This window comes from Acomys russatus, chromosome 5 (genome assembly GCF_903995435.1).
Source record: "Acomys russatus chromosome 5, mAcoRus1.1, whole genome shotgun sequence".
NCBI classification, from domain to species: Eukaryota; Metazoa; Chordata; class Mammalia; order Rodentia; family Muridae; genus Acomys; species Acomys russatus.
In genome coordinates, this window is record NC_067141.1 from 14,601,804 (window position 1) to 14,622,700 (window position 20,897).

The following is a 20,897-nucleotide window of genomic DNA, read 5'->3' on the forward strand; positions in this document are numbered from 1 at the left end:
ATGGAGCTCTGGATATATATAGACCAGGTTGGTCTTGAACTCATAGAGATCCATGTACCTCTGCCTCCCAAAGTGCTGGGATTAAAAGTCAATGTCACCATGTCTGGCTAAAGAGTCGATGGCCAAACTCTGCCAAGACAGGGTAAGCAAGTCCTCAGTAGTTCCTGCCTCACAATTATGTCTGTCAAATATACTGGCCAGAAGGCTGAAGATGATGCTCCAACATTATAGAGAGTTTTGGGTGACATTTGAGGCAGCAAACTGTCTCTGTCATTTTTTTTTTTTCTATTTTTGGAAGCTGCTAACCTGAACTTTTTGTTTACTTAGGTAATTAATTTAGTTTTATTCCTTTTCAAGTCTCTGATGGGGTTGAAGGCAAGATAGTTTAGCTTTACAGTTAAGCTTAATTGTTTAGGGTGTTTTTAGGTCTAGATAGATGTTTTAAGTTGATATGAGATATGATAGATATTGATTTATATTCAGAATTTTATACTCACCAAGATGGGAAAGATATTTTCTTCAAGGTTGCCAAATACAAATAGCCAAAACATTATGAATATAACATTTATATAATTCCTGATTGTTTTGTGGTTCTCCTTGCTGTACGTAATTTATTTTGTATGTATGTCTATGTGTGTGTATAATAATAATAATAATAATAATAATAATAATAATAATAATAATAATAATAATAATAAACTCTCTTGATTAAAAAAAAGCTGATTTTTTGCTTGTTTGTTTGGAGGAAGGGTCTCCTTTTGTAGCAGCTCAGCTTGTCCTGGAATTCATTCTATAGCATACATTAGTCTCTAACCTCAGTGATCCTCCTGCCTCAGTTTCCTGAGAGCTGGAATGTGAGGTGTGAGTCTGGCTTCTCCAGGGATTCCTGGGGCCTACACTAAGAATCCGGGCATGTGTTTCGCTCAGAGGAAACCAGCTACAAAATGTCAGCACAGATTTCAGGTACAGGGGTCTGTCGGCCCAGACACTCAGGACTTACCGTGTAATTTCGAGTGAAGGAGACATCGGTACCGTCCTGCAGATAGTGGGTCTCCGTGAAGCCCTTGGCAATGAGTCCCCTGTGGAAACAGAAATGACGTAAAAAAATGAGTATGGCAGATGGAGAGCCTGCTGTGAGCATCTCAGGGGTAGGGAGGAAACAACGCACTGAGGCTCCCAAAGGGCTTCAGCTATTCAGGTTTCCAGGGAGAATTTGGAGGGGGCCCAAGTAGAAGACAGTCTGCAGCATCTTTTGAAGAGTTGTCCATGTGGTACCTGTGGGGTCTCCCTTCACTTTCCTGATCCCATTCCTCTCAGGCACATGGTTTGGCACTCACCACGTACCTAGATGGACACCTCTCCACACTCCTCATATTCCTGAGACACACGATTCCCCCACCATATCCCACCATCCTCATATTCCTGAAACACACCATCCCCCCACTGTATCCCACCATCCTCATATTCCTGAAACACACCATCCCCCCACTGTATCCCACCATCCTCATATTCCTGAAACACACCATCCCCCCACTGTATCCCACCATCCTCATATTCCTGATACACACCATCCCCCCACTGTATCCCACCATCCTCATATTCCTGAAACACACCATCCCCCCACTGTATCCCACCATCCTCATATTCCTGAAACACACCATCCCCCCACTGTATCCCACCATCCTCATATTCCTGATACACACCATCCCCCCACTGTATCCCACCATCCTCATATTCCTGAAACACACCATCCCCCCACTGTATCCCACCATCCTCATATTCCTGATACACACCATCCTCCACCATATCCCACCATACCCTACTATTCGCCATCATCCTCCCAGCACCACATGACACGCCGTACCCTCCCACCCCACCCCACACTTAGATACCGTTGTACAGAAAGGTTTCTAAGTTGGGAGATCCCATCCCCACATGTCACATTGTTCCACAAACTAGAATCAGTGGAAAGGCCACTGGCTGGGTCACAAAGGTAATCAGACTAGTCTCTGCTCCTGAGGATGCTACAGCCTGGTAAGATGACAGAGGAGACTTTCTCAGAATGCAAGAGCTGTGTTCCTGGGTGAAGCAATGTGCCATAGGTGGAGGATCAAGAAAGCATTGCAGAGGGAACTGGACACCACTGTGCCATAACAGAGCGAGGAGGTGGGCGAAGTTCATCAGAGTGGGTAGGGATGGCGGGACTCCCAGGCTGAGGATAGCCAGTACAGGCCACCTGGAGACCTGGAATCAGGAAGCCAGGTAGTATAGGGCAAGAAAGGGCCTAAATAGAATCTGATTTCATCTGTCAGGGCAGTAGAGTCCAGAGTGGTTTCAAATTCTGAGTCACTGGAGGAGCAGTGGAAGAGGTGGTACAGTCACTCTTCATACCACCTGTTCTCCTTGTTAAGGGCAAGCGACAAACATGTGACCCAAGCCCATCCAATCACTGATCTCCTTTGCAGATAGCCTTCTTGCGCTGGGACTTCTGGGAAGGGGCTTTTCCTTGAGTTCTCAAGGCTCAAGGTGTGGCTGCAGAGCTGCCCTCAATCTGGCCTCCACTTGGAGAGGATGCTGGAAGCACACATACCTGTTAACCTGGCAGTGATGAAGGGAAGAAGAGAGATGGTCCAGCTACTTGCATGCTGTAGCATCTTTCTCTCCAACAAGGCCCTTTTTGGCTTGAGCTGGTTCCATATGAGTTTGCAGCTGACATCCTGGTAAGTACCTCAATTCAGAGAGGTGGAGATAGATGCTGGGTTTGCAATAGAGGAGAGGCTTTCTTCTCAAACTCAAATTGCATTGGTGCTTTTCCAGGCAAGTTCAAAACAGTACCCCTATTCAGGGCAATATCCCTGTTTCACATGGGTCTCAATACATTCAAGAAACATGCATGCCTATTTTAAGTCAGCTAGGCTGTTGCAGTGGGTCTGAGATAGGATGTACTTATCCACGAGAGTTTCAGGACGGTGCAGCAAAAAACAAACCATGGGCAGTTGACAACCACCCATAGTTTCTCCTGAGCTGTAAGAGTTTCACTCACCTCCAGAGTCTGAAAAAAAAAAAAAAAAAAAAACATTTGGGAGGACTTGCCCAGTGACTGGGGCAGGGTCTCAAAAACCCACCCCCAAAGTGCACAGGCCTTCTGGACAGGTCCATGCTCAGGAGAATGGTAGCCTTGCTGGCATGTCTGGAGCAGAGCAGAGGGGAGCAGGAAGGGAGATTTTAATTGTCTTTGAAATGATTTTTGAGTGAGAGAGAACACAGTCGAGTTAACATTGAGGCTCCGGAGAGTTCTGACATACCACTGTCTGCTTCTGCCCTTCATGTGTCTCTGAGCAGGCCTTGGGGTGGGCAGCCCAGGCAACTGTGCCACTTCTGACTCCAACCTGAGTAATTGCTCTTCTGGTTCGCACTTCTCTGGCCAACAACCAGTCCCTGGGTGGTTCTAGAACATTCCAACAAGGGCTTTGCATTTGCCATATCCTGTGTCTGGGATATTCTTTGCATGGTATGTCACATGCCTGGCTCCTTCTCACCCGTCTTCTCCTAGTGTAAATGCTGTCTTGCCAGGCGGCCCCTCCTCTGATGTGGAATCTGAGTTACCCACTGCAGAGCCCTTTGGCTTCCTGCATAGCATTCTGATTTGCTTTAGTTTATCTGTTTATGCTTTGCCTCTCTGCTCTCCAGAACGTAAGCCACAGGGGCTGTTCATTCACCAGTGTGCTCCCAGTAGTGCAGCCCGCCCACGCAGCCTTCTTCCCAAGCTAGTAAAATTTTGCTGAGGACGTCCTCTAAAAATTGGCTTTTTGAGATTATAATTTAATTATAACAGTTCTCTTTTCTCCCACCAAACCCTTCTGTATACTTCCCGCCCCTCCCCCCACTTTCCTTAATTGTTGTTGCATGAATATATGTTTATGTATATGTATACACACACACACACACACACACACACACACACACACACACACACACACAGCCTGTTCATTCCATGCAATGTTATTTGTATGGATGCTTTCAGGGATGACTGTTTGGCCCTGGACAATTGTTTCATGTTCTATTCCCCGAGGAAGGCCACTTCTGTGCCCAGCTTTCCTTAGTCGCCTGTGGTTCTTTGAACAACGTTGGGACCACATTTCTATTTTCCCTTTTCCTGCCTCTACTTTGGCATGTTCGGTGGTGCTGTCCTTTTCAGCTCGCTCTGGTCAGTCGTCGTTAGCCGTAGGGGTGTGTACTGTTATGTTTGTTCATTTATTTGTCTTCTGTCTCTTGAGAGAGGTTTAGCCTAAGTGTGAGCTCCAGATCCTGGTTCAGCTTTGGAGAGTACAGACTTGTATCAGCAAACTCAGCTTTATCTCTAGACACTGTTCTTAGTTTCAAGAAAACAAAACAAAACAAAACAACAACAATCACAACAGAGATTACAAGGGTGCTCAGATGACCTGGGTAAAGTCACACCATAGTTTGTACTTTTACACAACGTGACTTGTTTTGATTTTATGTCTATGAGTGGTTTTCCTCCATGCATGTTTATGTATTACATGCACATCTGCTGCCTGAAGGTGTGGGATGATTCCGTCAGCTCCCCTGGAAGTGGAACAATGGATGGTTGTAAGGCAATATGCAGGTTCTTGGGTGAGAACAACAATGCTCTTCACCACTGAGCCCTCGTCCCAGCCCCACAGTTTGTGCCATCATGTCTTGTAGAGCCACCAGTCCTCCCAAGCAGGTCAGGTGACATCTTCCGAGCACGTGTTGCAGGTGCCATGTCAAACAGTGGAGAAGCGAGTATGACTAGAATAAGGGCTAAATGAGTGCACGGGGACAGAGTCCTGTCCTGTCATGCCTAGGACTCTCCCTCATGTCCTCCCTCCCTCCCCAGCGCATTCAGCAAAACCAAGCAGGTGCTAGATCAGAGTTGCGAGATGTACGTCTAGTTTCTAAGTGGCTGGAAGTCAAAGGCCCCGGGAGGAAATGAAGAAGGGCAGATGGATAATGAATGGGTGTACTGGAAATACGACGGCAAGGGTCTTATATTTTTACCCAAAGAGAAAATCAAGTTAGATGGCTCTCCATGAGTAAATGGCAGCAGAAGGTGGATGCATAATTTCATGAGAACATTCCTTCCCTCCGCTTATTAGATTAGCTGACCGAACAAAGGCACTCTCTTCTCTCCACACCAGACAATGAAATGCATCTTAACTGTGCCAGGAGCTGATGTTGCTGGTTCCTGTTTGCATGATACCTAAATAATGTTCTCATTTAGCTGACGATAATAATTGTGCTGGACCCTGGAGGTAAGGCAGAGCATGTGCTTCCCCATCTGGGGAGGAGAGATTCAGAGTGGCCACAGCTGAATGAGAGACACACCCCAGAGCTCTGCCTGGGGTCAGGGAACTGCTGCTAAGCCCTGAAGCTGGCCCAGGAGTTGGTACCCAGGAACACTGGGAGAGTGATGGGAGAGAACCAGTTACCTCTGAACAAATGTGTAAAGTACAGATATTAAGGGCGTTCCAGCTGGGAGTGGCCACACACTGAAAGGCACAGAATACAGGGACAGCAGGCTGGGCTTCTGGGTTTAGTGAATGTGGTGGTGCATGCAGCTCCTATTCACGTGTGTGTGTGTGTGTGTGTGTGTGTGTGTGTGTGTTAGGTATCTGGGAGTGTTTCTTACAGGTTGCTACACGTCACTGCTTTTGTCCCCTACAACAGGAGCCATGATGACACACAGTGGTGACATGAGCTGACAGCAGCTTTGAAACACTCCTTCAGTCTGGCAGGGGCATGGAAAAGACTTTGAGGGAAGGAAGGACACAGAGAGGTTACGGAGGAGGTCAGTGTGAGTGGACAAAGGACCAGGACAACACTGTAACATCCAGGAGCCACACCCAGGAGGGGCCCAGTACAACAGCAGATGCTGACAATGGCTGGGGGTGGGAGGTAAGATAGGAACTGGCCAGCTCAGTTCATGCACACTGAGTGTGTGATGCCGAGGGGTCTTTCCTTGCTTGTGTACCTTTAGCAGAGGACTGTATGTGGCTTGGGGGTGTGGCTTGGAGTAGAGACACCATGCATTGTATTCTCTGATTTCAAAATCTCTGGACATACATGGCTGAAAATGGTCATTTAGGCTTTTCAGTAAAACGTTATGACGTAGGTGAAGTTCTTACAAAATATGCATTTCTGAAAATGTCTGGACATTGAACCAAAGCACAAATGACCTCCAAGTGGATTTTTGGGGATCAACATTCAAATTATACTTCCATGCATTTACCATTATGTAATTAGATAGTTTGAGTGAGATAAATTCCATTAAAGTGACCTGTGGCTATCCTTCCTCATTTGGGTCTCCAGGAGCCCCTCTCTCGATGCCGTCCTTGAGTGAACTTTTCTCCTGTGTTCTGCAAGGTTTTAGCCTTTGCTTGTCTATGTTATTTTTTGTTTGCTTGTTACTCCCACAATGAGCTGGGACAGAGGGCAGAACATTCCAGACTAGCCCAGTGCCTGGCACAGGGTGAGGATGGAATGTAACTGACAAACATGTTACAGAAAAGCTACTCCATCCAAACTGATTAGACCAATAAACAGAGATAGGACTTAAATGGTTTTTCTCTGATCTTAGAATGGGGTATGGAGTGAGGACAGTCATATACAGGACCTCATTGTTTTAGTCATTCTAAAATCATGGGGCTGGAGAGATTCCCCAACAGTTAAGGGCGCTAATTGTTCTTCCAGAGGACCTGAGTTCAGTCCCCAGCACCCATGTCCAGCATCTTATAACCACTTGTAACTCCAGCCCCAGGGAATCTAATACCTCTGGCCTCCATGGGCACCTGCACTCACGTTCATATACCTATAAGCAGACTCACACGTAAGCAAAATTAAACAATAACAACAACAACAACAACAGTAGTGATGATAAAGAGTTCTCAAAACTTTGGAGGTCATTTAGATGAACTCTGATTCCTTGGTATCAATTTCACAACTGTTCAAATGAGGGAAACAGAGAAATGGCAGAGTGGCATCAATTCCTTGGGCCACTAGAATTCATGCTTAATATGTCAACTTTCCCCCCTAGTATTTCTTTGAAGAGTGTACATGGGTCTTGTGGGTGTAATTACCCTGTAGGACAATCATACAGAAGTGTCACAAGACAGCTCTTGCTACCAGCCACCACCAGTGGGGTCACTGTGGATTCTCTCTGCTGTTGAGTCACATGTGTGCATGGACTTCAGTGAAAAAAGACTCATTTGATACTCAGGCAGAGCCTCTGACATGCGGATTTGCTTCATCACAGACTGTTATTCCACACATTACAAAGACATCCATTATGGAAATGCGGGCCATGTTTTTTTTTTTTTCCCCTGCCTGAATGTGGAAATGCAGCACCTACAGCTTTAAGAATACAGCACACAATAAAAAGTAGTGAAAAACTAGGGTCCGTGTTTGCCTACTTACTGTGATAGCCCTATTTTCTCTAGTATTATCTAGACCTAAATTAGAGCTAGGCAAGTTTAGAGTAAATACGAAGAAGCAGATCAGCACAAAGCCCCATGGACTTTGAAGGATGCTTTGTGGTTTGTAGCAAAAAGTTTAGGCTGGGCGGAACCACTGACCTGTTACTGTGAGGGGACAGATAGTTTACTAGAAAGTCAGTGCGCGGGGGTGGCGGGTAAGAGGAGAGGGGCAGGGCGGATGCTTCAGTTGGTAAAGTGCCTGCCATGCAAGCATGAGGGCCTGATCTGGGGTTCTCAGTACAATTACACCCATTTATAACCCTAGCACTGGGGGTGCAGGGTAGCCAGAGACAAGCAGATCCTTCTGAGCTCACTGGCTGCGAGTCTAGCCAACCAGTGAGCTCTGGGCTCAGTGAAAGCCCTGTTTCTAAAAATGAGGTGGAAAGTGATAGTGACAGATGCCCATTTGCTAAAATGCTCAAAATATCCAAACATGTTGTGCTTTCTTTTCTGGAATAACAGCAACAACAGCAGCAGCAGCAGCAGCAACAATAAGAAGAAAATGCTCTTTGCCCAGATCTTATTTAGTTTCTAGAAACCACTATAAATAAATAAAACTGTTGATCAGCATTTTGGGAGCTGTTAAGGGACAATGAAGTTTTCTGAAAAAATAATTTCTTAATTGAATGTCTCCACTAACAAATGTGCAGAGTTTGGATCAAAGCGTGGGCATCCATACAGAGATATGATGCCATCGCTGCCTTTTTGGATGGCTCTCTTGAGTTCAGCTACTCTCATCTGCCACTGATGTCAGTGTCACCTAAGTGGAAATCTCTTTCAAGTCACAGGACTTGCTTCAGTCACCATGCCTGTGGCTGTGATAAAACATCCTGAAGTTCCCAGGGAGAAAGGCTATGTTTTGGCTCACATGTTGAGGGTACACATCATGGCGGGGAAGGGGTGGGGAGAGAGCCTGGCACAGCTGGCAAGTTGCATCCACAGTCAGAAGAGAGAGGCAGGTGCTAGTCCTCATCTTGATTTCTACTGCTTATGCAGTGTAAGGCTCCGGCCTAGGGAATGGTGCCGCTCACGGTTACAGCACGGCTTCCCACCTTAGTTAACCCAGACGCCTAACCTTAGAGGCATGCCCAGAGGCTAACGTCATCAGCCATGCCCAGAAGCTTGTCCCCCAGGTGGTTTTAGGTCCACCAAGCTGACAATTAGTATTAACATCACCAGACTCATTAGTCAACTGTCTGTCCAGCCAAGATGTAAAAGCAGGTGGGAATGGTGGTGTCTTCTTCCTGATCCTCAGCTCTCTCGCTGAAACCCTTAAGCCCTTGGGCAACGGTCCCTTGTTTTAAAGGATCATGTCATTTGAAAGTTTTGAATGTGGCCCATCACCATTGTATGAGAATTATCAAGCTTAATACAGTTGGGGGAGAGGTGGCCCACAGACGGAAAAGTTGAAAACACATTAACTATTTTTACAGATAAGTAAGGCCCCAGAGCCACTTCTCTGGGAATGGATCACAGGGTCAGAGCTAGACTGCCTGCTTCCAGGACTCTGTTGACCTGTGCAAACAGTGGCTTTTCTCAGGCTTCAGTACATTTCTTTAAGGAAAAATAACCACTATTGGCACCACCAGCAGCAGCAGGTGGCACTGACGAGAGCTCCTGCAAAGCCACATCATTTTCAACTTTATGTATTTTTCAAGACAGGAACTTGTGTACCCCAGGCTTGTGTTAAGCTAGCTATGTAAGGGAGGCTGATCTGGAACTTCTGAGTCTCATCTTTCTACCTCCTGAGTGCAGAGAGACTACTGGCACATGCCCCAATGTTTGGTTTTAGTAGTGCTGGGGGATTGAACCCAAGGCCTCACACATTCTACGCACTGAGCTACATCTCCCACTCACGTGTTCAGATCTCATGTTTAGAACATTCTTGGCAGTGTCTATAGGACACTCGTTCAGGTGTGGTCACTTGTGTCAGGGCAGGAAGAGCTGACACTACTATTTACAGAATGGGCCACTGTAAATTCAGTCATGTAAGACTGAACAGTCAAGCCTGCCTAATACCGATAATAAACAAGAAATTATGCATTTCAGACAACCTAGATATTGTCTGAAAACAACCAACTGGGCTTGACTCCGGAAGCCAAGTCAACTTATTTTTTAAGGTTAATTATTTTGTTAAAAAACTATTGGTGTGTGTGTGTGTGTGTGTGTGTGTGTGTGTGTGTGTGTGTGTGTGTGTGTGTTTGTGTGTGTGTGTGTAAGGGGAGTGCAGGTAAAGTGACCACAGAGGCCAGAAGAGGGCCTTGAAGTTCCAAGAGAGGAGCTAGTGTTACAAACATTGTGGGCCATCCGAGTTGGGTGCTCGGAACCAAACTCCTGTGTTCTGAAGGAGCAGCACACGCTAGAGCACTGAGCCATCCATCGCTCCAGCTCCACAGCGTCAACTGGGATTCATGTTTTAATTGTGCATGGTACCCTGCTCTGCGAGGGACATTTAGGAGCCTCTGCTCCCTGAGCACCCACACAGTTGACGGAACACCACATGCTATAACCTGAGGGTTTTTAACTCATTACAGTAATGTGGCAAGGACAGGATTTGACAACCTTTACAGACACAGGCTCAGTCCAAAGGCCACATCTACCCAGGGGTGAGGTGCTAAGCCACCTTACACCCTGTCCTCAGCCATGTCTACCTGTAAGTGGAGACAAATGTTTTCCTTCCATTCTACCCAGCGCAAGGCTTGATGGTCATTTCAATGAACAACTTCTTCAATGGAATGACTGCCTCCAGCATGCAGGAGGGATGTGCCTGCTCAGCCTGCCTGGTACTGTCAGAGATGAAGGAGGTCACTCTGACATCCCTGGTCATCTCTTGTCACGCTCCCAAAGGGTTTCTGTGACCATCTGAAAGATGTCTGGGAAGAAGCAGTTCTAAGTGATAACAGTTTACACGAGAAGACAAATCTTTCTTCAAAATGGGTAATAAATACCGAACAGACCAGCCTGGCTTTGCCTTGTTTTCTGTGCCCTTGGGAACAGGGCCCAACCTGATGCTGGCATGTTCTTATCTACAGCAAGGGTGACAGTGTCTACTTGTGAAGGTACAATATTTCACAACATTTAATAAACACCCCAGGCCACATCTACATTGTATGCTTACAAAAAGTAATTAATAATTTTGTGCATAGATCCCTCTCTCTCTCCCCCCCTCCCTTGTATGCACATGCTCACACATGTGCACATGTGCATGTGAGTGCACTTGTCCTCAGAGGCCAGAAGAGGGTGTCAGATTTCCTGGAGCTGGAGTTTTAGGCAGTCCTGAACTACATACATTGGGTGTACTGGGAGTCAAACTCACATCTCCTACAAGAGCAATACCTGTTCTTAACTGTTGAGCCATCTGTCCAGCTCCAACAAAACTGGGGTAATGATCACCCATTAGCCTGTGGCTCTCCTCAGTCTCACCCTGTCTTCTGTTTCAGCTTACCATGTTCTCTCATCTAACCTGCTAGGAGAGCTTAACAGGACCTCACAGTCATTTTTTTTTTCACCAATATGGTCCTTCTTTCTCACCATATGACAGCCATGGTGATGTTTTAAAATGAAATCTCCAAGTATGGCATTCCTGCTCCCCTGGGTGGCCAGGCCCTTCTGCTCACTCCTTCTGCTTGCCTGGGTGGGTCCTTTTGGTTCCCTAAAGCCTGCACTCTTCTTGTCATGATGGGCATTGGACTTCTTTCTTCCTCTTCATGGTCACTCAGTTACCTGAACCCCACAAGCTGCCCTCCTGCTTCTCTCTCATTCTGTGTCTCATGTTTACCCATCGTCTGGGCTCTGAACGTTCCCTAGCTGCTGAGTGGTTTGTTTGAGGTGAGCAGCTCCATCAGGGCAGAGGCTGTCTCTCCTCTGCCACCTCAGTTCTTATCCTAGTGCTTCCAGGCTAGCGTGTGCTCCATGGACACGTGTTTGACTGAGCTGTGTGTTAGTTAGCGACTACAGCTCCACATAGGGAGGCAGGGCTTCTGTTTGCTCAGGGTTCCAGAGAATTCATGCGTTAGCATTTGTAGAATGTTTCATTAGTTTCTGTAACAAAATCCAGGTAGGATAAGACCTTACATGCTTAATTAAGTACGTTATGCCCTGGACTCATGCCCCCTTTATTGGTCAAAATGGCATAATGGCACTAGGCATAGAGGGTGGAATAGGTTCTTCATGCCAGAGATAAAGGAGAATGCAAGAGAGAGGGCGCACATGCAGAGACAACATCCCCCTCAGGGACCTGTCTCCAACTATCTGCTCCTTCAACAAGGCCTCACCTCCTCAAGCCTCCAAAATCTCTCAAGTGCACACAAGCAGCTGGGGAGCTAGGCTTGAATACAGCCTGTGAGGGGCATCTCCTGTGCAAAGCCAAGCAAGAGGGAAGAGGGCTCAGTGGGGGAGGGGCCTGACAAACAAGCATGAGGACCTGCATCCCCAGCATCCATGCAAAAGATGGACATCGTGGCATGTGTCTAACCCCAGCACTGGGGGTGCGGGTGGGGGTGGAAGGTGGAGACAGGTGGATTGCTGGAGCTCACTTCCTCTCTCCCCCCCCCACCCCCTTTTGCTCTGCGCCCAGCCTAGGCAGTCAGTGAGTGCCAGGTTCAGTGAGAGATGCTGTTCTAAAAAATGAGGCAGAGATAGATGAAGACACTGGTATCTGGCCTGCACATGCATGTGTGCACACACACAGGAGCACTTGCTTAGATGTTTAAATACGTACATATAACACACACACACACACACACACACACACACACACACAATTAAGAATGAGAAAGATATATCAACTGAAGTTACAGATAATATCAATAGTATTATTTTTGTTTTCCTGCTTTGAAGAGGGAGTAGAAGTTATCCCTACTCTAAAATCAATAACTATCAACTATATATATGTATATATGTATATCTATATATAGATAGATATAGATAGATAGATACACACACACATATAGTTGATAGTTATTCAAGGATCTGTTTCTACATTTCCAGCATTAACAAAACATTTAGCAAGTTGTTAGGAACCATCAAACCAACACACGTCTTTTGTTTGTTTGGAGATAGAGTCTTGGCATGTAACTCTGGCTGGCATGGAGCTCAAACACCTTCTAATCCTTGGACACACAGCCTTGAACTTCAGAATGACTGTGTCTGGTATACGTGTTCCTTTCACATACCAGCTACCCTTGGCGAGAACTCAGGTCTGCCGATTGGGTAAGCATTTTCCCAGCAATCTGGATGCAGTTCAGCCCCGCTCTCCTCACCCGCACTGTATGAAGAGGAGCTTTTATTAATTGGTGCTTGGGGCTGAGGGGGAGTTTCTTGGCCTAGGCGGAAGCCAGCCAGCCAGCTCCCAGGCAGACGAGCAGGCTGGCCAGCTGGGCTCTCTTAGACACTGACCTACATTGAACCAAGCTCACAGAATGTGTGTTAGATCAAATTTGTTCCTTTCTGCTTACTCAAAGAGAGTTCTGCTCTGCAAATTTCCATGCTATCGCTGCCAGAGAGTGATACAAGACAGAAAAAGACCCCTACGTCCTGGAGATTTCCAAACTAGCCTGCAGAACTGCTCATGCCCTCTTGCAGAGGCCACCAAGAAATGCCTCTGCATCTAAATAGATGGTTCCTGGATTCCTAAGAAGGGGGCCCTGACTGTGAGCCTGGGTATGCAGAGTCCTCATCAGTGAGGCACACATGCTTTCCTGCTCAGATCCTAGGACTGAGCTGGGACATCCTAGGAGAGCCAGGGTGTCTGCTAGCAGCCAGTGCGCACTGCTGTTTGCAAAAGAACTTACAAAAGGGCAGTGCACGTCCCTGAGACAACAAAAGGATGTAAGATATAAAACTGTGGAACAAAGCAATAAATCCCACCTGACTTTTAGTTGCTGGATTCTGTCTTCATGGGGAGGACTGGTCTCTCTTGTTTTAAAGAAGCTACAGGGAGTACGTGGAACCCTCAAGCCCCTGTGCCTTCCTCTCGGTAATTGACCTCCAAGGACTAGGTTGAAATCTCAATTTCTTTTCTTTTCTATCCTAAGCAGAGCTTTGCACTTAGGTCTCATGTGGCCCAGAGCCCAGGGGACAAATCATCGAAAGCCAGGCCAGTGACAATAAACCATGGATGGCTCTCTCTCCGGGATAAAGGCCCCCATGACCAACATTCCCACAGTGGGGCCTTTGAATTGCCCTCCCTTTCCTCTAGATGGCCTCTCGAAGGAACATTTTCTCCTGTGCCTCCACTCTGCTTTCACTTCCAGCCCTGTAGGTTGCACGAGAGTACAGCTAATCCCAACAGCTGATTTTCTACAAGAATTGAAGTAGTGTTGTCAGGATGGTGGATGGAATATTTTATATTCCTCCCATTACTCGTAGGTGAAGGCAGTATGGATGACCATGGGGAGTTAGTTAAACAAGTCAATACTCGATACAGTGTTTTCTTGGGCCATGAGAAATGGAATTCTGCAATAAGCTATGTGGCCTCAAACTGTAAACTTAGCTAAAAGCCATGGAAGGGTGATGTGTTGGTCCATATTTGATCGAGATAGTAATCTAAGACATTTGTGAAGTCTCTGGGGTCACATGCTGTACTGACATTCTAACGCTTGGAGCCCCTTTATAAAAAGCTGGCAATTGAGGCAATGACAGAGCATGCGACAGCCGGTGTGTATGGGTGTGGGTGTGTGATGGCGGGGCAGGTGTGTATGTGTGGAGACCAGAGGCTGACATCCAGATTCCTGATGGTGTCCTTAATGTCTTCCTCAACTTACTGCTTTAAGACAGGGTCTCTCACTGAATCTGGAGCTCACGGTTTCAGCTAGCCCCGCTAGCAAGAATGACCCCTCAGGTCCCCCTACCCGTGCTAGTGACAGACATGGGTAGCCGTGCCACTACATTTTTTCATGGGACTCGGAGGGCTGGACTCAGGGCCTTATGGTTATGTGATAAGCACTTGGCCCACTGAGCTATCACCCTAGCTCCAAATTTTCTTTTGGTTGTAACTTTCCCCACTACCACAGCCCCAAGGTTTCCTGGGTACAGTGGGAAAATGCTTACTCAATGTACCTACCCTAGAACAAGAGTTTTCTTGATTAGATGGGCGTTGTCTGGAAAAGAAACAAACATAAGCAAGCAAGCAAGCAGCATGCTCTCAATCTGTTTGCCTTCCAAGGCCTGGAAAATGCAGTGATTCCTTCCTTCCTTCCTTCCTTCCTTCCATTTTTCTTCCAAAAAGGAAAACAGAAAAATACTTCTTCTAAAGCACCCAGAAACTCAGATTCAGATGAGATTTGTGCTTTCCTTTTCACACAACAATCTTGCATGCGAAGTTAGGAGTTGGGATGACATCATGTGTACCACTAAAGACACGCTCCAGAAAGACGTTCTTCATTAAGAGCTGAACGCTTTCCATGTGTCTAAGGGGGAAAAAGAGCTAAATATGCTGAGCAGGGAGGGAAGTGTAGTTTAATGACTAAAAAATGTCATCTGTAATGACCTGCCTCAGTAACCCTCCATGGTTCCCTGAAAGGAATTCTCCAGTCACCTGGAAAGTTATTGAATTAATCAGCACTTTCCACAGCCAGGGAACAACCATGACAAAGTCACCTCTCCCCAGTCAGAGACTGGGGAGCTGAATCGATATAGAAAATGGATAAAATACCACCATAAAAAAAAATACCACCATAAAATACCACTGACACTCTGCTTTTCTCCCCAGAAGCCTGGGTGTTTCCAAAACTAAAGAATCACATTTCAGGCCCCACCCCCATAGGACAGAGCTCTGTTTCACTATGAACTTCCAAATCTGGAGCAGCTATTGGATGAGCCTGTGGAATCTGTGCTCATTTTATTGGGTGTCACAGTGGCACTGTGGCTTAGGGATGGTTCCTTAGATAAAGTCCTTGCCTTGCAAGCATGGGGACCTGAGTTCTGTCTCGAGAACTCATCTATAAAGAAAATAAACTCAGAAGCGTGGTGGCCTGTGCTTGTAATTTCAGTGCCAGAGATGCAGAAACAGGCAGATTCCAAGGTTTGTTGGCCAGTCAGCCTAGCTCCAAGCTAGGGAGAGACCGTATCTCAGAAGACAAGATGGCTCACAACATGAGCACTCTCCCTCCCTCTGTCTGTCTGTCTGTCTGTCTGTCTGTCTGTCTCTGTGTCTCTCTGTGTCTCTCTGTCTCTGTCTCTCTCTCTCTCTCTCTCTCTCTCTCTCTCTCTCTCTCTCTCTCTCTCTCTCTGTTGTGTGCAAATGCAATATATAGTTTTCTAAACCAGTGAGAATTAAGACATACACACACATCATGGCCCTTTGCCCCTAAATCCTTGGCTGGCATTTCAGATCTGTGACTGGCCACACATGTGTCACCCAGGAGCCTCCCTTTAACGATCCACTCTGGTCTCAGTGTCACAGCAGCAGACTCAGAGCTACTTTAAACATTTTTTAATTAACTTTTATTTATGCACATATGTGTGTGTTTGCTAATCTGTATGTGCATCATGTATGTGCAGGTGCCCTCAAAGGACAGAAGAGGATGGAGATGCCCCTGGAACTGGAGTTCTAGGCAGTTGTGAGCTGCCTAATGTGGGTGCTGAGAGCTGAACCCGAGTAGTTGCCAGAGCAGTTCCCTTGTCTTTCCAGCACTGTCTACTTAGGACCTGCTCCCACATTACCCACCATGTCCCTTTGCTCTGTCTTAGAGCAAAGATTTATATCTGTCTTCCTAGTATCTCATCTGGGGGAGAGCAGATGTCCCCCAGTCCCTCACTGATGGAATCGTGGTCACTTCAGCAAGGTGGAGGGGGATGCTAGTGAGTGCTACTGTTGGGGCTCTGGACATAGCTATTGCGTAGGTGCTGCTACCTAGCTTCTGTGTGGCTCATGGCTGGAAGACACACTCTTCCTGAGCTGGCCCCTGGGAATTCTTCCCACCTCTACAGCCTTTGCCTGCCCATAGTTAATGCAGAGCCTGACTGTTCATGATACTGTGGATGATGGTCCTGTTCCTCATGGATCTTGTGAAATGTCTCTAGGGCCTAGGGGGGAAAGACCACGATTGGTAGAAGGAGAAAGACCATCCTAAATGGCCCCAGGACATCTTGCATCTGTGTAGGAGCACTTCCTCCCTTCATTCAGGTAGCCAGGGCAGTGACTTCCCAAGGCATCCCAAGCTCTCTATATTGCTTTTCCTCTGCCTCAGGCCTTTTTACTTCCTCCCTACAATCTCCTCCGCAAAACGAAGAGGCCATAGAGAGAAACAGGTGGTAGCTGCTGCGAATGGGCCGAGGATGAGAAGGACAGGAGCCCAGTGGAATCTTTTTCTTTAGGTCAAAGCCGTCCTGGGTTTTACCACTCCCTGCCTCTGAGCAGGAGAAATGAGGTCTACCCCTGTGACTGCTTAGAGCATTCCTGCTCAGAAGTATGAGGGATGGAGGGAGAGGAGGCCCAGGCAGGAGGAGGCAAGACCGACCACCTCAGGGGTGTAGTCCTCCAAGAATGAAACAAACAATAGCCTAGCAGTGATCTGCAGCCAAAGCAAGCAGTAGAGCACACACAGGAGGGGGTGGGCTTGCAGGGGAGGAGAGTGCACTTAGAGAGATGCTTGCAGCACTCAGAAGCCCATGGGCCACACAGCCAGGTGCAGAGAGCTTTGCCTCCCCTAATCTGGGGCCCATCTTCTCCCAGGGCAACTCCACAAAATATTATTATTATTTAGTCACAACAATGACTCAGAAAACAAAAAAACCAAAACAGGCCAACTATTGGAACACCAAGAAGAGATTTCCAGGGGGGTTTATTTTAAACATATGTTTTCTAAGAGAGCAGGGAGGGCTGCCAGAAGTGCAACATGGAGTATGTTTTTCTCTTTTCTGTGTACAGGGCTTGCTTTGGAAACTGTCTATATAAGTGCACCCCCCCCCACCAAAGTTTCTTTTGTCCAAGTACTTAAGGATAGGACATGGAGTTCTGAGCTTAACCTAGTTATCTCAGTGGAACAGAGTTAGAGAGAGAAGAGCTGGGATTTCCCTGTGATGTGATCGTAGGCTTGTGGCAGTTGGACAGAAGGGTCACTTGCACCATCTAACCACATAGAAGAGCAACACGTTTTGCAAAACCAGCCCAGCCACCAGCCACATTGCTCTCCAAGCTGTTGGTGGATGGAGGAGGAGTCCCTCTACATGGTCAGTGTGGATTTCCATGGGGCCATGTTTCATGTGACGGAACCTGACTGGTACGGAAACCCCAGAGGTGGGCAAGCCAGTTTCTCCCTGTGTCTGCAAGATCAGTGGACAAAACTTTTGACACAAAATCTGGCATCTGGTGCGTGGGCACTCAGCAAGTTGGCATCAGCAGATGTCTGTCTGTCCCCTATAGCCACAGATGGCTTCCACAGTGGCTTACGTCACCACAGTCCCAGGTCAGAGAACTGGGAGGCACATACAAAACAACAAAAACAAAACAAAATAAAACAAAACAAAACAACAACAACAACAACAAAAAACAGACCATGCATTGAGTTAGTTCAGCTAAGACTTCAAATACACACAGTTACAGCTACAGGTTGCTCCAAGGAAAAGAATGGCAGCTGGGGCCTGAGGAGACGGTTGTGTGTGAAGTGTCTGCTACACACTCATGGAGACCTAAGTCCAGCACCCTTGCAAAAGCCCAACATGGTAGGGCATATCTGTAAACTCAGTGTGGGTGTGTGTGGAGGGATCCTAGGGTTTTATAGTCAGCCAGCCTAGCCAAAGCAGGGAATGGATCCTAAAAACACGGTAGGGTGTGGCAGAGGTTGAACCTTGGTCTCCACAGGCACACATGCCTGCACACATAGATGTGCTCATGTAGTCACTACTTTCTCTGTCTCTTCTCCTCTCTCTAAAATAAAGAAAACCAGTTGGGTATGGCAGTGTAGCTACTTGGAAAATTGAGACAGGAACATTGAGAGTTTAAGGCCAGCCATCCTTGATATCCTTGATTATGGAGTAAATTCAAGGCCAGCCTGAGCAACCTAGGAAGACTGTCTGAAATGTAAAAAGAAAACAGGAGAACTTAAGGATGTGTCTCAGGGGTTACTGAGCACGCATGGAGCCACAAGTTCAAACTCCAGCACAGCAAGGAAAAAAAAAAAAGAAACAAAGAATCCAACTGCAGAAGCATCTTGGATTCCCATGCGTGCCAGGCCCTCCCCAGGCCCATTGGCCTTTGCCTTCGGTGAGAGAGGTAAATGGTGCTCTCCACCCAAAGCTATGAGTCAAACTTCTGGCTCTGTAATACTTCAGGGTGGGATTAATTATCACCAAGCCTCTTAGGGGATTCTTTTAAATGTGATATGAAATAGACTTTACTGTCATTGTAAATAAAGACACCAGATGAAATTTAAGACATATGAAGAGCAGAGAGAATACCAACCCAGAAACGGCAGGATGCTGCGATTGCAGAGGGTTCTGAGTCATCCCGTGGGTTCTGCCGTCAGACTGTGCTGCTAGCTGAGTTAAGGACACTCTGGGTTATGTGTCCCGCAGAGCCAACTCGAGTCTTTTGTTTCAGTTGTAAAAGAAGAATGAGTTAAAATATGATGGCTTTCTCCTGGCCTAAAATAATGACTTATAATAACAAATGGGGATGAAAACTCGATTTAGAAGAGCTTTGAAGAAAATCTCCTACTGTTCTCAACATGATAGAGGTTCTCAGTGTTAAGGGGCTGGGTGTCACTCCACTAGGATGTGAGGGACTGCTTGTTGTCAGGGTTTACGGCCAAGTCCATGGAGGAGATTGAGAGAGAGAGAGAGAGAGAGAGAGAGGAGGAGAGTAGAGACGGGACGAGAGGAGAGGAGAGGAGAGAGGAGAGAGAGAGAGAGAGAGAGAGAGAGAGAGAGAAAGAGAGAGAGAGAGAGAGAGGTCCTCAAGTGCCTCTGGCTCTTGCAGAAGAGTCCCTTCATTGAGGAACGTGCTATCCCATTTGTAGAGAGCCACAGTGGGGTTGTTTTAAAAAAGTACATGCAGACACACACACACACACACACACACACAATTGTGTGTGTGTTTGTTTCAGTACAGAGGCTATCAAAGGACATTTTTCTCTGTAGACGAAATGTTCTGCTCTATAAAAAGGATTACTCACTGAACCTGGAGCTAGGCTTGGAAGCCAAGTTCCAGCCATCTTCCGTCTCCATCCCTCACAAAGCTGGGGATACAGAGGTGCAGGTGCAGCCATGCCCAGTTTTTCAGGAGAGTACAGCCATCACTCTTAACCCCTCATCTTCCCAGTCCCCCATTAATTTTACGTCTTGTTGGGAGACTAAGTGTGGCAAAGTGCAGAATGAGGGAGAAGCGGGTCTTCGCTGTGCTGCACTTAGCGTTCATTCATGGCTGTATGCCGCTGAAGTGCATTGTGGGAAATGTTCACGAGGGCTTTTATGAAAGGAGAAGCTGGGTGTAAGAATATACTAAGGAGCACAAAGAGGTGAATAGAAGGCACTGTCAGACTGTGAGTACAAAAAGGAAGTGAGCACAGGGGGTCACAGGATGGGGGAGTGCACACTGGTGACGCTATAACAATGATAATGGTAATTAAGGAACAATGACAGTGGCCACTGTTTGCTGGGCCCCTGCTTCCCAGAATGAAGGGTGCTTCGCTTTTATTACCATGATCTCACTTAACATTTTAAAAGGCTCCCAAGGGCCTGTGATTCTTACTGTTCTATAGCTGTCAGATGAAGGCATGGCTGAGGTGTGGAGAATACCTGGCTTGTTTAAGATTACACACCTAGGAAGTAAAAAACACGGGTAATGCACTGGGACTAACTAAGTCCCCTCCAGAGCCTACTGGACGATTGGAAACTGTAATGAGGAAAGAGTTTTTCCACTCTTTTGAATTACTTATTTAAAACACAAAAGTAAACAACACTTTTTTTTTTTTTTTTTAAGGAATGTGGGCAGGAAGCCCAGGGCAAAGCTGAGATAGCAATCAGCAAATAAGCAACAACAAAGGGTAATAATAAAATCAAGAGTTAGTTCATGTTTGATTGTGCTGCAACAGAGGGAGACCCGGCAGCTACCAAATGTCCTTCACTGCCACAGCTTCAAAAAAAAAAAAAAAAAAAAAAGCTGAGACTCACAGCCAATTTCCGGGTGGAGCCCAAGGAGTCTTATGGAAGAGTTGGGGGATAGAAGGCCCTGGAGGTGACAGGAGCTCCACAAGGAGGCCAACTAATCGAGGTGTGTGTGTGTGTGTGTGTGTGTGTGTGTGTGTGTGTGTGTGTGTGTGTGAGATAGTGCTGCAGAGACTGATGCACCAACCAAGGACCATGCATGGCGTGGACCTAGCCCCTCTGCTCAGATGTAGTCGGTAGGCAGCACAGTCTCTGTGTGGGCCCCACAAT

General features: G+C 46.8%; 1 protein-coding gene across 1 annotated transcript in view; it reads right to left on the bottom strand.

Moving 5' to 3' along the window:
- The window catches only part of Adam12 (ADAM metallopeptidase domain 12), a 328,346-nt gene that overhangs the window by 120,285 nt on the left and 187,164 nt on the right, over nt 1-20,897 (bottom strand). Inside the window, exon 4 of the mRNA XM_051145478.1 lies at nt 1,001-1,079. Within this exon, the coding sequence (XP_051001435.1) occupies nt 1,001-1,079 (79 nt within the window). The remainder of the gene's footprint in view (nt 1-1,000; nt 1,080-20,897) is intronic.